At 35.5% G+C, this 18,012-nt stretch overlaps 1 protein-coding gene and 1 pseudogene across 1 annotated transcript; one reads left to right on the forward strand and one right to left on the reverse strand.

Annotated features, from left to right (window-relative positions):
- Nucleotides 1-4,085: 4,085 nt before the first annotated feature.
- On the forward strand, nt 4,086-8,922 carry LOC143624238 (CLP protease regulatory subunit CLPX1, mitochondrial-like). Its single transcript, XM_077094957.1, has 13 exons — nt 4,086-4,128; nt 4,248-4,324; nt 4,455-4,538; nt 4,609-4,655; nt 4,741-4,815; nt 4,889-4,966; nt 5,350-5,406; nt 7,828-7,898; nt 7,964-8,072; nt 8,190-8,294; nt 8,366-8,428; nt 8,505-8,741; nt 8,835-8,922. Exons 1-13 carry the CDS (start codon nt 4,094-4,096, stop codon nt 8,892-8,894), a joined length of 1,098 nt encoding a protein of 365 aa, XP_076951072.1. The 5' UTR covers nt 4,086-4,093; the 3' UTR covers nt 8,895-8,922.
- Nucleotides 8,923-14,722: 5,800 nt separating this feature from the next.
- On the reverse strand, nt 14,723-17,359 carry LOC143624239 (tyrosine-protein phosphatase RLPH2-like; annotated as a pseudogene).
- Between the last annotated feature and the right edge of the window lie 653 nt (nt 17,360-18,012).

The following is an 18,012-nucleotide window of genomic DNA, read 5'->3' on the forward strand; positions in this document are numbered from 1 at the left end:
AGTCCGCTTATTAAGAATTAAATGATTACAAAAATCATTATGAGGCTTATCAGTTTATATAAAATAAACTACTTCTCACACTCGGTTTAAGAAACGAGACATTTGGATAAACGCTCTAAACCATAATATTTATAACTTGTAATAATTTCTAGCACGCATGCTAGGAAATGAAACATTTACAAAATGTATTGTTTATAAAATACATCTGGTCTAACATGCACGTTCGTGAATTTAATGTTCACAAAGAACATAGGTTTACACCAATAAACCCGGTCTAACACACAAGTTAAAAAAAATAACGATTGAACAATCGTCTTAAATCGAACGATTAAATCATAAATCATTTGTCTTATATCATGGTATAGGATTTAAGATTGTATCACATCTCTATAAATCCATACACAACAATTTGTACTACATACATATTTTCAAAAACAAATATACAAGATTGTCGCAACAATCACAAAATAATTTTAATATTTTCCGTGAACCCTTAGTAAAAAGGTTTAAGATTGCCTTAACAATCTCACGCAGAATCTGTTTTAAGATTGTAGGAATATGAGACACTTTTTATATTAAAATTAATACAAATAATAACGATACTCTCGTTAGTAACATGAAAAGGTAAGTAGCACACATACCGCAATATAATCTAAAATAAATAATGAAATAATATAACAATTATGTTAAATGGTTTCAACCAAGCTCTTCAAATGATAAAATCATCAGCTTATTCTTCAACAATATCTTCTTGTAATCTCCTTGAGAAGAACTTACAAAAAGATAGATTGTTCAACCTTTGCCACAACAAGGTATTCTAGTAATCTCTTGGCTGCAACAACAAACAAACTAAATTTGATGGTTGAGGCTGAGGCACATGTTCAACACATTTCCTTTAAAATAGATTTCGCGCCTCTACATAAGACAACACGTCTGTCTCCAAGGGTACAACAGCCGAAGCAGTTGGTACTGCCGGAGATGTCCACGCGCCCGAGGTTACATCGGGTAATTGTAGTGTTAGAACTTTTGAAAAAAATAGAATAAAAAAGGTAGAGGAATCGAGTAATAAACTCATCTCTATGGGTTCCCAACATATAGTCTTCAGAGCCTTTCACCTATAACTCTTCATGCATGCATACATTTTTTCTTGAATTTTTTAGCTTGTAATTTTCCTTACATCAAATGAGGCTCATAGCCTACCATATACACAAGAGTCATGGATGATGAAGATCTCTCTTAATTAGAGTCATAAACTCTAATAAAACTAATCAATTTCATTAACTTTTCACCATATGAAAAGTCTTAATAATAATTTCATAAAATTAATTTCCATTCATTATACTCTAATTTTCCAACAGAAACTTTATCTACTTCATTCGTATTTGTCTCGAATCATACCACCAAACTGAAAAGCGGAATCAGAAAATGTTCAAACATCAAATTAAAATAAATAAATAATGATGATTTACTATAGATTTCCACAAAAATATGACCATTTATTATTTATTAGGTAAACCGCAGCTCTTAAAAATATATATATATATATATATATATATATATAAAAAAGTACTTTCAGAGGTCTCATAACACTGTTTCTGAATTTGTGATGCAAATAGACATTAAGAAGTAAAAACATAAATAGCTTAAACAAATTACCTTTTTAACGTTCCACGATTTGTTCTTTCTACATGGCCGAATTATTAGTTGAAACAAATTACATTTGAACACAATACCAAACACAAAAATCAAATTGAAAGCACTGTGAAACTTGCGTGATACACGTACAGAAGAATTAATGCAATCAACGCCGTCCATGTACCACCGCATATAAAATCAATCCTGTGTAGCTAAAAAAACAAAATCAACTACACAAAACAACCAAAATGTACATTGAAGCCGGATAACTCGTCGGAACTTACCTAATACCACAAGATCCATAGTGTTTTGTCGAAATCGTATGCGCCACCACAAATCTTCGTTTGAAATGGTCATCTGTATTGTATGTCTCAATATCTCATTGTCGCTCCTGACGTGGATTTTTGGAGAAACGGATGCTTGTTCGGAACCCAAAAGTGACCACCACTTCTTGACCGGTGTCGTTACCATGGTTGTAGTCTCATCAGTTGAGTAGTGTATTCGAATCGGAGGCCACTGAAATCAGATTTTAGAGAATTGGGGTGGGTAGCTGAAGGGACAAATGATGTGAAAATGAAAAGGAAGAAGTCAGAATTTTAGGACACATATCATCAGAATTGGAACGTGGCAGGTCGCACTGTGAAGATTGAAAGTTCCAAACCATACAACATGAACTACAACCGGTTATGCGGACCATTAGAAGTCAGAATTTTAGGACACGTATCATCAGAATTGGAACGTGACAGGTCGCACTGTTAAGATTGAAAGTTCCAAACCATACAGCATGAAGTACAACCAGTTATGCGGACCAACCCCTGTAATTGTAAATATATAAATATAAATGGAGGCCTAGAATGCGAAAAAATATTTGTGAGAAGTAATATGTTAAATAAAATTGTTAAAGGAATTGAATCAGATGAGGAAATGCCTTGCTTTTAAAATGCATGCGGCTTACCAAGTCAACTAGGATGAATTGATGTTAGTCTTTTATTTTTCTTAATTGGTATGGATTTTTAACCTTTCATTTTGATTTATTTTAAAATATAAATAAAAATTACTCTTACTAATTTTAAGAAATTATTTATATACCTTATTAATACATAAGATATTAGGGATGACAATGAAACCCGAACCCGATGGGAAAACCCGAAACTCGACATAAATGGGACGGGTAATACCCGACCCGTTAGGGTTTGAGAATAGTTTTGAAATTTTTCGCGGGGTTTGGGACGGGTTTGGGATTTCTAATATACCCGATTACCCGATAACATAAACTCATTTACCCAATTATATACCCGATGTACCCGATATAGCTTATTACATATACTATATTCTAAATATATTATTTGTCGAAACTTGTTTATGTCAATTATTTGAGATATTTTACCTTTATGGTAACCATCTTTGTAATCGATTAATTATATTTTGTCAAAACCCCAGTAGAAACCCTTTGAGCCGGGTATACCCGACGAGTATTTGTCAAAACCCGATAGGACACCCGAAACCCGACGGATAATTACCCGATTAAAACCCGAAGGGTTTGGGACGGGTCCGTTTGGGATGGACTTTTATAACTGGGTATTTCCCAAACCCGACCCAAACTCGACCCATTACCATCCCTATAAGATATGCTATTATGTCATGATAAGCTATTACTTATAGCTAAGGGGGTGTTTGGCCTGGCTTTTATTTTTCGGCTCATGCTTATATCCTTATATAAATAAGCTTTTTCAAATTAGTTTACATAAGCTAATAAGTATAAACTTAAAAAATTATACGAAACACCAAATTAAGCTTATTTAAAAAAAAATAAAAAGCTAAAAAAAAAAAGTGTCAGGCCAATCACCCCTAAATAGGTTAGAAGGAAAAGTGTGAAAGTGTTGGTGTTGGATAAACTTGATTCACTCTTGGTTTGCCTTGGTAAAGTGTTGGTGATAGATGTATGGTTTGAAGGAAGAGAGCCATGTCGGCGATGCTAAGATGGAAATCGAAAAGCAATGAATACAGCAAGTACATAGTAAGAGCAATCATGAGCCTGTGTTCAAATTACAGCAGCCATACCCATACGGTGCTTCATCATCATGAATCAAAGCATCTGAGGAGATATGTAGGGTTGGAAAACCAGCGGCGGCATAAATGGGAAGGAAGTTGATCAGAGGGGGCAGGTGAAGTGCCCCAGATGCGGCCACCTCATGAGCCTCCTCTTCTCTAACCGCCCGCTCTCACTCACCCCCGAAGTCGGCATTTAACATGTGCCCCAACTGCCGAACCGCTTACTATTTCAGGCCCTTTAAGCTCCACCCTCTTCTTCAGGGAACCTTTATTGAAATCGGCAGGGTTAGGGTTGCTGACGTCAAAATGTGGGAGAAGCTAAGGACTTACGGTGCAGGTGCTCATAAGGATGAGGTTGGATCCTCCAAGTGCTTGCCTACGCCCAAGGAGATTTCCAGAGGCCTTGATGACTTTGTTGTTGGCCAACAACAAGCCAAAAAGGTCCTTTCTGTTGCTGTTTACAACCATTACAAGAGAATTTATCATACAAAGTGAGTATTCTAGTTACGGCTTCAGCTCATTTAGTTACGATATCCTAATTCTATGGCATTGTAAAATAGGCCATCAGAAAACCAAGATGTTGATCATGTTGAAATACAGAAAAGCAATGTTCTATTAATGGGTCCAACTGGCTCAGGTTATCACTTACTTTTTAAACATATTGATTTGATATTCAGTTCTATTATTCATTCTTGTCAAACAACTCTTTTTTGTCTTTGATATGTTTTTGTTCTGATATTTTTATTATAATGTGACTGAAAGGACAGGGAAGACGCTACTTGCGAAAACCTTAGCTCGTGTTGTCAATGTGCCTTTTGTTATTGCAGATGCTACTACATTGACACAGGCAGGTTTTATGATAATTTGTACAATCTCAACACATATTATGTATATGTAATGCTGTAAAACCTGTGTAGGCAGGTTATGTTGGTGAAGACGTGGAATCGATATTATATAAACTCCTCATGGTAATATATATATATATACTCATTTGGCATTGCATGTTGACTTATCTCTATTTTATGTTAATCATTTGTTGTATTTGGTTTTCAGGCTGCTGACTTCAATGTTGAAGCGGCTCAACACGGAATCGTGTACATAGATGAAGTTGATAAGATCACTAGAAAGGCACTCTCTAGATTTACTAATGCTTTTGTTTATATATCAATTGAGTAATTTGGGTATGTATCTATTTATGCAGGCTGAAAGTTTAAATAGTGGGAGGGATGTATCTGGAGAGGGGGTTCAACAAGCATTGCTTAAAATGCTTGAAGGAACTGTGAGTGCTCTTTAGTGTTCTTTATCTTATTGGAAGTTTTGAAATTTTCGCATTGCTGGATAGATGGCATAGTTATCAATAGCGCTAGGCGCACTCAAGGCGCATAGGTCTTGCATAGGGCCTAGGCGCAAAGCGCAAAAAAAGCAAGAGCCTAAGAAAAATAAACCGCACTAAAATAAAAAAAATTAAAATTATGTTATGTATTAAATACTATTTATTCATATATAAAAAGCAAAAGCTATTATTATGTAATAAGCATAAAAAATAAAAATTAAACAGATTTATAATCTATTAGATGGTTTTAAAATATAGAGATTAGATAGCTAAAAAGATTTATAATCTGTTAGATGGTTTTTAAAATGTTTTTGATCGTCTATTTTCAGATAGTAAATGTCCCTGATAATCGATCTCGAAAGCAGCCTCATGGTGATGGCATTCAGGTAAATTGCCTTTGCTTCCTAAGTTGTGTTTATTCTCTAATGGGTTTGAGTGCTATAACTTTCCCATGTTTAACTCGAGTAACAAACTACTGAAATGCAATATTATATGCATTGTTCTACATGTGAAACTATTTTCCCCTTTTGACTCATGATGCTCATTAGGTGCACCAAATAGAATCAAACAAAAGAGCTTCTATTCACACAGAAGTTCATGAACTTGGTATGCTGATAGCCTGATAGTCAAATTGAATGAATTTACACTAGGACCATAATTATTATAATCGAGGTTGATGATGATATGGACCATAGTTGTTAATAGCGCTCATAGTGATCGCTATTGCGAATAGAGTAGTGAAGCGATGATCCAGCGCTATCTGATGTTTAGCGCTCAATAGCAACAATTATGGTCTTTTTTTATATTTTTTTAATAAATATTAAAAATTGAGTTTTTAGGCATTTTAATCGACCAAACAGCACCAATCTTCACCATTTACATCGTAAATACTTATATTCGTGAATAAAACCCTATTTAAAAGAAATTTTAAACAAAATTCTAATACATTATCGAAAACATCAAATAGCGCCTGCTATTTCGTTGCTATCGCCACGCAGCGTATAGGTAGCTTGTCGCTGTTGACCACTATTCGCTATTCACAACTATGATATGGACCAATGATTTGGTAAAGCGTAAGATCATCAACATAAGTAAGTTATGGGGCTTGTCTGTAATACTGAACCGGTTTGAAAGTTTTTAGTTACAGGGTCAAGGTTTTTTACCTAATTAGTTTTTCTTTCTTTTTCCCTGTATTAGTTTTGACCTCTAATAATATATTTCCTAATTAGTTTTGCTTTCTTTTTCCTTGTATTAGTTTTGACCTCGTCTTCATTTTCACTGTGGCCTCTATCTTAACCGTTATCGCCCGTCCAATGTGGTCCATCACATCGATAAAACCCGTTACTAATGGACATTACTTTCTTATACCTTGGCATCTTTTGTGCCTCTATTTTCAGACATGATCATGCTTGTCTCAACCACCTTTCTCATTTTTCTTCCCATTGAAGTCAATAAGCGCTTTAGTTCTGTACATGCCCTTGGTTGTAACCCCTTCGAGTAATAGAGCACAGAGTCCTCGTGCGAAGGATCCACAATCTCAAGAGTAAGAGTTGTGGAGTCCTTCACACACTACATCGTTACATCATGCTTGAGTGTGTGTAGCCAACGCTTTGCCATGGCATTGGTAGAATATAATGGTCTATTAAGCTCTTGCACAAACTCATTCTAAGTTCTGATGGTCCACGTACCTCGATCAATGTCCACATATCGACTTGTGTAATAAACTGCGTTATCACTCAAACTCCCAAAACTCTCTTTTCCATGCTGACCACCATGCTTTTGGACCCATCTCAACCCTTCTTAGCTCTTTATCGAGACTTTTCTCGACCTTATTGTCAACACCACCTGACATGGATGTTCACGAGCTGGGCCTGAGTCCGGGCCAGCTTGTGCTCGGATCGAATTCTAAATTAAGCTGGCTCGGCTTAGCTTGACCTTGAATCTTAAACCAAGCTGAAGCTTTGAGCTCTAGCTCGGCTCGGCTCGAATTTAAAAAGGAAACTAAATAGTCAACTTCAATAAAACCAAAAAATTTGAGCTTTATGGTGTGAAAAACGAAAAGTGGAACCATATGGTATGACCAACTACCTTAACTGCGAATGAGTTCGCCAATTGAGGGAGCAGTCCGTGGTTTGATGTAGACAAAGCCAGGCCAAACAAGTGATGGGTAAGCAGTTCCATAGCTCGAAAGAACAATTAGTTGTCGGCTGTGATGCTGATTGCTGTGAAGATGAAAAAGATGAAATCTTAAATGTCGATGAGAGAATTAATGTTTTAAAACTTTATGCCCTGGACCCCTTTCAAGAAAAAAGAATAGATGTTTGGGCTGCATGTTGGCCTGCTTCATATATAATTATTTAAAAAATAATTCGAGCCTATTGAGTGAGCCAATCAAACGAGCTCGAGCTTGGCTCGTTTACAAAACAAGTCATGAGTGATCTGGAATCTCTGAAGCCATTTGATTCATATATTAGGTGGTTGTGACAAAGGGCTATCTTTGATTATAGTGGTACTTTTTTTTCCTTGTAGTTTTTGTTTAATAATGAAGGTGTGTAATGAGCTAAATGATCCAATATATTTGTAAAGAAGACAAAGTATTATGTTCTATTTCATTGATGATCATAAAATTTAAAAGTAGTAATCATCTACAGTACAAGGTAAAGATAAAACTTTGGATATCTACAGACTGTGAACCGCTTCTCACAGCTGCTATTTCTGCATATTTGGTGCCAAATCATCGTTTCCCATCCGATTGAGGCCTCGTTTTACCTGCCCTTGGGACTGGAATTGATTGGTTATTTTTGCAGGTAGATACAAAAGATATCCTTTTTATATGTGGCGGGGCATTTATTGATATAGAGAAAACCATTTCTGAGAGGTATGTACCTTTCACTGGTGGATTCAGTTTATATATATATATCTTAGTTGCTGAATTTTGTCCAGGCGACAAGATTCATCTATTGGATTTGGGGCACCTGTGAGGGCTAATTTGAGAGGTGGTGGTGTTGGAGGATTAACCAATGCTGTAGTCACATCTTCGTTGTTACAATCTGTAAGAACTATGAACCATTTCTGCACTATTCAACAAACATTTTAAATAATAATAATAATAATAATAATAATAATAATAATAATAATAATAATAATAATACTTTGCTTTGACTTCTAGGTAGACAGTGGTGACCTTGTTGCATATGGGTTAATTCCTGAGTTCGTTGGTCGGTTTCCTATTTTAGTCAGTTCATCTGCTCTAGATGAGGACCAACTTCTTCAGGTATTCTTTATGTTACATTATGTGAAGTAAAAAACATTTGTTTGCAATAAGATTTGTTGTTATTCTGACAGGTTCTAACAGAGCCCAAAAATGCTCTAGGGAAGCAATACAAAAGGATGTTTGCCATGAACAATGTATGTAGTCATATGCTTATACTCATTAGTAATTAATTAATACTAATTAATTATTAATGGTTTGTATTATTTTTAGGTGAAGTTGCATTTTACTGGTGGTGCCCTAAGATTGATTGCAAAGAGAGCAATTGAGAAGAACACAGGCGCACGAGGTCTAAGAGCCATATTAGAAAATCTTCTTGTGGATTCTATGTTTGAGGTTCCGGACGAAGGAATTGATGCAGTCGTGGTTGATGAAGAGGTCATAGGATCAGGAACTGGTGCAAAGATTCTTTATGGAAATGGTGCATTAAAAAGATACCTATATTCATTGGTATGTCTGAAATAGCCTTCTAATTTTCATTTTTTTTTTTCAAAAATACCTTGTAGCAACATTGTTTGATTTTTTTAACGGTTTGGTTTTCAGGAAGCAACACAAGACAACGGCAAGGGTGCTGAATCGGTTAGAGCTGTTATTAGTCTGTAAAAGAATTATATAAAACCAAATATTATCATCACAAACTGTTTGTTGCGCATGCTATTATTTTGGTTCATTCTCATCTCTACTCTAGTAGTAGTAACACTTAGCTACCTCAAAGAAAACGGCTTAAAATGTATTCCAACTATACTCTTTACCATAAACCAGAAACCAGTGGCTTTCTCAGCGCCATGCGGCGGAATTTTAGTCGATGTCGGTTTGTTTAAATAGCATGACACAAAAATATATTATTCTGAACACAACCCGTACAATAGAAAATATTATAATAGTTTCATTACGCAGTATATTATTTTGAACACAACTCGTGTAACTCTGATTTAGATACTACTGATACATGTTTAAATAATACCGGTACCAATTTTGATAATATTGATAACGATACTAATTTGTCACGGTTCAATGGGGAATTTAAAAAAAAGTAGAGAACTAGGGAACATGCCTTTTATTATATAAAAAAAAATAATATGATACTCGATTTCACATTTAAAAAGTTAGTTTATGTAAATCTTTTTAAAGTGTTTGCTTATAAATGCATGCATAAGACATTTGAAAATAATAATAATAATAATAATAATAATTTGGTAAAAAATATTATTTTTACCTTTTTTTTTGAAAGGCAAACTTGAAATAAAAACCATACCCGGAAAGAAAAACCAAACCGGGACAAGACAAAAGTTACATGTTAAGTAACGGGTTTTTTTGCCAAGCCACCCAGTTCAAATAAAACTTACAATTACGAGAAGATAACCACAAATACGAAACTGAAACAATCGAATCAAATAGAGTGTCTTTGTTATAATTGGGTTTACCAAAAATAATTTCATTCCGAGCTCTCCAAATAGTCCACCATACCGTATAGATAATCACCTCAATAACATATTTTTTCTTTTTCACCCATCCTGAAGAATCCAACCATTCTAAAATACTTTTAGGCCCTTTATCACCCGGAAGAGACACCTCCAACCAACGACCGATAGCATTCCAAATCTTTGAAGCAATGTGACACTCTCCAAAAATGTGATCCAAAACTTCCACCGAATTCAAACAAATTGGGCATAATATATTGAAGGAATATCAAAACCTTTACGACTTAAATTAAATCTAGTCAAGAGACGATCTAGAAGCAGGTGCCAAAGCATGATGTTAACCTTCCTAGGCACGAATTTATTCCATCTCGTAGGGATGGTACCCTCTGGCAGTTCCTGACGATCCAAGTAGGATCTGACTCCTTTAACCGAGAACATGTCATCAGAATCCAAGTCCCAAATCCATTTATCATCCGAATCACTCAAAGAAACTGAATCTAGAAGAGATATCAACTCCTCGAGCTGAGTGTCCTCCACCCCAAATCCATTTATCATCCGAATCACTCAAAGAAACTGAATCTAGAAGAGATATCAACTCCTCGAGCTGAGTGTCCTCCAAAAATGTGATCCAAAACTTCCACCGAATTCAAACAAATTGGGCATAATATTGAAGGAATATCAAAACCTTTACGACTTAAATTAAATCTAGTCGAGAGACGATCTAGAAGCAGGTGCCAAATCATGATGTTAACCTTCCTAGGCACGAATTTATTCCATCTCGTAGGGATGGTACCCTCTAGCAGTTCCTGACGATCCAAGTAGGATCTGGCTCCTTTAACCGAGAACGTGTCATCAGAATCCAAGTCCCAAATCCATTTATCATCCGAATCACTCAAAGAAACTGAATCTAGAAGAGATATCAACTCCTCGAGCTGTGTGTCCTCCACCCCACCCCTAGGGCGCCTTCTCCAGTTCCACACCCAAACTGAATTAAGCAATTTCTCTCTTACTAAACAATTTTTGTTCACCTCCAAATTAAAAAGTCTAGGAAATCGTGAGCATAAGCTAGAATCTCCAACCCACACATCTTTTCAAAACAAAGTCTCACTTCCGTTTCCTACTTTTTTTCTTATAACCGAAGTAGGAATTAAGTCTTCATCATTTAGTTTATTAATCGAATTCACTATACGAGACCAAATCCATTCCCTTTTATTGTTCGTGACATGCCATCTTGATTTAGTTTTGATCAATAGCCTTAAGGACCTTCACCCACATAGAATTAGGATTATTAACAAACCTCCACTTCCATTTATATAATAACGCCAAGTTAAAATTCTTCAAACTGCCTATACCCAAACCACCTTTAGCTTTGTCGGCCAAAACCAACTCCCATCTAACCCAAGGAATTTTCTGACTCTCTTAATCCCCCCCCCCCCCCCCAAAAAAAAGAATCTAGCACGTAAAGATTCAAGTTTCTTCCTCACTCTAGTAGGCATCAAAAACATTGACAAATAGTATACACCCAACGAACCAATAACAGAAGATATAAGGGTCGATCTTCCCCCTATGGATAGAAGTTTTGCTTTCCATTTAGAAAGCTTTTTATTAAATTTCTCAATAATCCCATTCAAACTCTGGATATTTCCCATTTTCGCACCCACGGGATACCCAGATACATACAAGGAATTTTCTCTGGTTTGCATCCAACAATATCAGCAAAAAACCTAACTTCCCTTTGAGCCACTCCCACTCCAAAAAGATTAGATTTATGAATATTTAGCTTCAATCCAGAAGCCAAATAAAAGCAATTTAAAGCCATAACAATATTTTTAATATTCCTCGATGACCATAGTCCGAGCACAATAACATCATCAGCATAAAAAAAGGTGAGAAATATGCATATTACCTCTCCCGATCCTCGTCCCTTTAAAGAACCATGCTTGAACAATATCTTCAATCGCCACATGTAACCCTTCCATTGCAATGATAAATAAAAACGGGGAAAGAGGATCTCCCTGACGAAGCCCCCTCTCGATTTGAAATTCCTCAGTCGGGATTTCGTTAATCAAAATAGAATACCTTGCGGAATACAAACAAGCTCTAATCCAAGACATCCACTTACCTCCAAACTCAAGAAAGGACATGATAGAAAATAAGTATTCCCAATTAATTGAATCATATGCCTTAGCAAAGTCAAGTTTCAACAAAAGTAACTTGTGGTTCCTTCGCTTATAATCGTCCACAATCTCATTGCTTCTACATTTGTTTATATGTAAAAGCTCAATAGAGGATTATGTAAAAATGTGTTTTTTAAATATAAAAATGATTGTTTTTAATAAAGGTGTTTTCCATTTATTTTAACTAATTATTATTTTATACCTATCTAACTAATTTATCTATCTAAATGTCTATTATAGAAAGGCTATGGCTTAGGTTATTCATAACTAAGGATGTTATTCAAACACCAGGAGGGCCTATACGAGTCGTATAGGGTCTATACGACTCGTATAGGTGTAGTACCAAGTCATTTTCGGCCAGGAGTGTCAGTTTTCATTTATTTGTATCGTATAGCCCCTATATGAGCCGTATAGGGCTATACGACTCGTATAGAGTCTGTTTGACTCGTATAGTTTTTTTTTAAAATTTTTTAAAATTACAAAATATTAAAAATAACATCCGAGTTGTTTACAAAATAGAAACACGTAATTTAAAAATAAATATTTTGCTATATACATAAAAACATACGAACAGCATGAGCGTTTTTGGGTAACGACTTTTTATATGTGGTCATGTAATCCATTTTGGTTGACGCCCATGTGAGTTATCTAAGCTTTTGAAATATAACTGCCATAAAAATAATTACGTTTGTTAATGTAGATGTTTTGATTCGTATTAACTCGTCTTTTGAAATATAGCCTTTATAAAATTATAGTAGTTCAAAGCAACACACAAATCTTAAATGGTTGGAGCAAGAAAAACTGATACCTGGCCTGTACAGGTCGTATACCATCTATACAGCTCGTATAGACCATAAAATAATTATAAATATCTGGTTAAAATACAGCTGACATGCTGTCTATATGAGTCGTATAGACCCTATACGGCTCGTATAGGCGTATAGGGTCTATAAGAACAAGAATATCTATACGACTCGTATAGGGTCTATACGGCTCATATAGACTTTAAAAAGCTGCCACACTGTCATCTCCGTACACATGTTAATAAGTTAGGCCTATACGACTCGTATATGCCCTATATGAGCCGTATAGCCTTATTCACACACCATGGAGATGGTGTTTGTATATAACAACCTTATGTGTCACTCTTTGGTTGCTTCCCCCCCCCCCCCCCCCCAACACACCTACCATAGATTATCAGATTGCTTGTTTGTCATTTGAGTCTTTTAATGCTTTTGACCCGAATTCATGTATATGAGTCTCATCAAACCCGGATAGCCCTTAAACGGGTTATAACATCTCATTTATTTGTGAAATAGCCTCTTAAGTATCAAACAATAATTTTCATGGGTCATGGGTCTCACCAAACAGAGATAGCCTTTAAACGAGTTATAACATCTTATTTATTTGTGAAACATGTTCATTATCAAACCCTAATTTAATTTCGCTCATTTACATATTCTTGGTCGCCGGTCTATCCTCTCCATCATCGGTTAGCTTCCGTTTACCACCCTCCATCATCAACCTTCTCTCTAATGCATCAACCATTATAGTCACCTACATCAATCACCCCTATTTTATAAGACAAATATTTGTGTTCATGTTTGTTCGTTTAGAAAAATCAACATGATCTTGTTCATTTATGTTCTTTCATTAATAATCTAAAACACACACACATCTCAATCGAAAGAGCTCAACGCTAAAAAAATATAATCAGCGTCACGAACTAATATATACGAATTAAATCAAAACAAAACTACGCCAAAAATAAAACAAATCATTAAAAAATATAAAACATCAAAATGATTAAAAACAAAAACCTAAATAAACCTCCATAACACAAGATACTCAAACTAGTAATATATATAAACGAAAGCTCTAAAATACATGTTTAGTTATAAATTAGTTATAAATTAATCAAAACGATTAGTTAAATGAATTTATAACTAATGATAGTTAATTATAAAAAATAGGTTTAGAGTAGGAGTGGCGCCATCGAAGATGAGTTTTAGGGTAGTTGATGAAAAAAAATAAGATAACAGTATAGAATTGAAATTCGGAAGTACGTACTAAGTGCATCTAAAGAAACACCGCTAATGCCTTATAGTTGAATGCATTTTTTAATATGAGACTTAGAAATTTTAAATTTCAAAATTCTTCGATCACTGATTAAATTTTCAATATAAAAAATAAATAAATTTTCAAAAAATAGAATTTCAATTTTTATATTTTAAATTTGAAAGTTTGACATAATTATATTTTTATATTTACAAAGTGAAATTCAATCTTAAATGGTTGGGAATTAAGATGATGTTAAAAATTGATATGGGGAATGTGGATACTTAAAAAGATGTCATATTTATTCCCATGGTTATTGTGATTACAGCAAATGGTTTAACACCATGGCCACGCAAAGAGGCAGGTAACAGGTATTAGAATGGTATAAGAAAATAATTTCGACAAGCAACATGGAATTAGAATTAAAGAAACATTATGTCAAAATCATGCGGATGTTCCAAAACTTAACGTATAACTATTAATTAAGATTGCCAATATCAACGGTCTTATGAGAATAAACTCAATTGAAAATATTCATTCATAAAACTTAACTTGTCGACTGGTAAAATAAGGAAAAAAAAAAAAAGCTGACATGAGTATCCCAACACTTTGGCTGTAAAAACAAAATAAACACTACTTTAGGCAAAACAATTGCAACAATTAACCTGACCCAGACCCGACCTGACTAACAAGTGAATGGTACATGTGACGGAGTATTTGACCCACTATAAAAAAATACCTATAAATTATTCATCCTTTCAAAATTATAACCTCGTCATCTGAGTATATCAGTGTCACGGACAATACTCTTTGAAGGAAGAACGATTGCAGCCACTGGACCCACCACCTTCATCAATAATCAACCTAAGTCTATCCACATGAAGCTTTCCATGATGACCACTCATCACAATCGTCCTTGTTTTCTCAATTCCTTTTTTATTTTAATGAAATAATGAATTGATTATAAGTATAACAACCTTCAAATCATAACTTTCGAAATCATGATTATTATCAACTCACCTCAGGGATGTCCGAGACGTTCTTTCTCCCACTAAGCGGCTCCACTTTAGAAATCCTTGTATCCTTTAGCTTTCAAATACTTAATCTGGTCCTCAACACCTTTTTTACCATTCAAACCACCATGAATAGCAATCAATTTACAAAATTCGACTCCACTCTCAGTCTCTATGGCCACATTATCCTAAGCAAAATTCATTACATTATTGTAACCCTCAAGACAAATCCAACATCGGCCGTGGACATGAGAGATACTTGGTTAATAAGTAAACGTTCTGTCTCTTAAATCACCAACGTGTTTTGGGTTTAATGATAGTGGACGAGAGCAGAGCTCTACAGTTAAGCGTGCTCAGGTGGGAGTAGTAGCGGGATGGGTGACCTCCTAGGAAGTCTCCACTTGGGTAACTAAAAACAAATTCATGAGCTCTTCGTGGGCAAAGCGGACAATATTGGTGGTACGAGGGGCCGGATGTTACAAGTGGTATCAGAGCCACTCTTGTGCCATTCGGGATAGAAAGATCCTTGGTTCATAAGTAAATGTCCTGCCTCTTAAATCACCAACGCGTTTTGGGCTTAATGATAGTGGACGAGAGAAGAACTCCACAGTTAAACGTGCTCAGGTGGGAGTAGTAGCGGGATGGGTGACCTCCTAGGAAGTTTCCACTTGGGCAACAAAAAACAAATCCGTGAGCTCTTTGTGCGCAAAGCGGACAAAATTGGTGGTACGAGAGACCGGATGTTACAATTATATGTCTATACTAATATTGGTTTATTCTGGAATTTCCGCATGAAGAGTTGAATTTTTTATTTTTTTTAACTGACGACAAGTTTTTTTGTTTTTAAGTTTGGCTATAAGGTTTTTTTTTTATTCAAATTACCAAAATTTTCATTTTTCATATAAACCGATCATGAAACTTTTGTACATTCAAGTTTAGCCAGAAAGTTTTTATATTCCATTTTCAATTTTAATCTTTTTTACATGCAAATGTGTTTAGTTTTTTACTTGACGCTCCGGTAAAATTTATGATGAACTTAACCGATACCAACATTAGTACCGATAATCGTTGAATGGTCTTCGATCAATGTTAAACACGTGTCAGTATCCTTTTAGGCACATGATGACTCTATGTTTCCATGGTTTTTTAATCGATATAAAACACATGCTGATATCCTTTTAAAAATATCACAAGTATATCTCCTTGATTTTCTTTCTTTCGGTTGCTACACTTGAGAACCCACTACTGTAGACATGTGTTTAAGTTTTTTACTTGAAGTTCTTGTGTAAGTGTTATGACAAACCTAACCGATACCAACACGATAACACCCGCACCAATTTTCGTTTTTATAGTTTTTGATCGATGTAAAACATGCGAGGGTGAGTTTCCATTATAATGGTTCAAATGTTAATTGTGAGATTGGTTATAGGACGAGTGCTCGAATGTATGTGTGTGCGTGTGTGGTACGTACCTATGAGTCGTACATCACCCAGATCAGAGAGCTGGAACCTGCGAGGCATAGCACAACTTTATTTGTCGTTGTGGTTTTAGCTCGATATAAAACACATATCAACTATATTTCTTTGATATTTTCTTTAGGTCGTAATGAACCGATACCAACTGAAACTAAATTTACTAGTTATAAGTTAAAACCTTTACCTCTTCATGAATCCACATCAAATCCACAAGAAACTTCTTGTGTTCTTCAGGATCTGCTTTCATCAAATCTGCGAAAACAACAAACAACTTGCATTTTGACTTTATGGAAGTCAATGTGTAAAAATTCCAAGTAAACAAATCCAAACTTGGCTGTGCTTAAACAAACGTTAATTACATCAACTAGCCCTAATTTTAATCTCCAAACGACGACGTTTTAGAATTTGGGAAAATAAATACTAAAAGTAGTATATACTAGGGGATCCATGATTCACACCATAAGATTCAAAAGTAGTTCTGGCATCATAAATAGAACCCACCCTTATATTCGATTCCTTTGGTAGTATTAAACGTAGCAGTCATCTTCCCCGCCCATCTCCGCCCTTGCAAATGCATATTCTCATACTTGTAACCCTTGTACCACCCTTCTCTCTCTCTCTCTCTTCATTCGACGCATACTCAGCCCACGTGCCATGAAACACCGATCTGGAAAAGGCAGCAAACGCCAAGTCGTGGTTGCCAGCGAAGATGACATGGGATTGGCTCGGGTAGTTTAAGGGGAGGTTGGTCAGGACGTCTAGGACTTTACGAATCTGTGATCGCAGTAGTCTCCGAGGAAGATGATGAGAGCATGGTGGAAGGAAGAAGGTGGTATTAAGGTTTGGAGAATGGACCATAGGTTTTGGATATTGGTTATGTATCCGTGGTATGCAGATTGTAACCCTAGGGTTGGTGATGGACATGATCAGTGGTGAAGCTTGGGCTTCGCTACGGCAGTGACTGAAGTCACGGACCCAAAAATTTTTGAGTCGACGATTAGGTTCGTGTTGGTGGCTCGGTTCGGGTTGGATCACAATATGACATTTAAATATCTATTTTTTTTCATTCATTCAAAAACGATTGTTCATACAAATAAAAAAAACTAGTCCTAAAATATTCATAATAATACGAGAGCCGAGAGGAGGGTGAGTACCTTAGGAGAAGAATTACAAAGCAGCTCGACGTGTAACACCTGCCAATTTTCGTTAAAAAGGTTTATGTATTGTAGAGTTTGTATTTTTAACCGAGACCCGATTTGGCATTCTTAAAGGACCTCCTAGTCATTCTCGAGAGTCGCGTTATTCAACTTTTGGCTCAATACATCGCATATTATAAGTTCAGGGGCCAAAGTGTAAAAATTGTTATAACCTAAAACCCTAACTCTCTTTCCTTTTCCTCTGGTCCGATCGGCAGTTGTGTGCAGCCACCACACCACCATTTTTTCTTTTTTCCGGCCATTCTAAAGAGCCAAACTCCACTTCAAGGTTAGTATTATAACAATGCAAGTCTTTTTCACCATTAAAACCTTTTATTGAACCCTAGAGATGTCATAAACATGTTATGCTTTGAGTTTTGA

The sequence above is a fragment of the Bidens hawaiensis genome, unplaced genomic scaffold (assembly GCF_021521415.1).
Source record: "Bidens hawaiensis isolate Kalapana, Puna unplaced genomic scaffold, B.hawaiensis_p1.1 tig00003739_1, whole genome shotgun sequence".
Classification (NCBI taxonomy): Eukaryota; Viridiplantae; Streptophyta; class Magnoliopsida; order Asterales; family Asteraceae; genus Bidens; species Bidens hawaiensis.

Bases quoted from the DNA above. Each gene is read 5' to 3' on its own strand.
- LOC143624238 (XM_077094957.1), top strand. From the start codon at position 4,094: ATGACTTTGTTGTTGGCCAACAACAAGCCAAAAAG. The intron at 4,656-4,740 runs GTAATATATATA...TTTGGTTTTCAG, and splicing joins TATTATATAAACTCCTCATG to GCTGCTGACTTCAATGTTGA. The intron at 4,816-4,888 runs GCACTCTCTAGA...CTATTTATGCAG, and splicing joins TTGATAAGATCACTAGAAAG to GCTGAAAGTTTAAATAGTGG.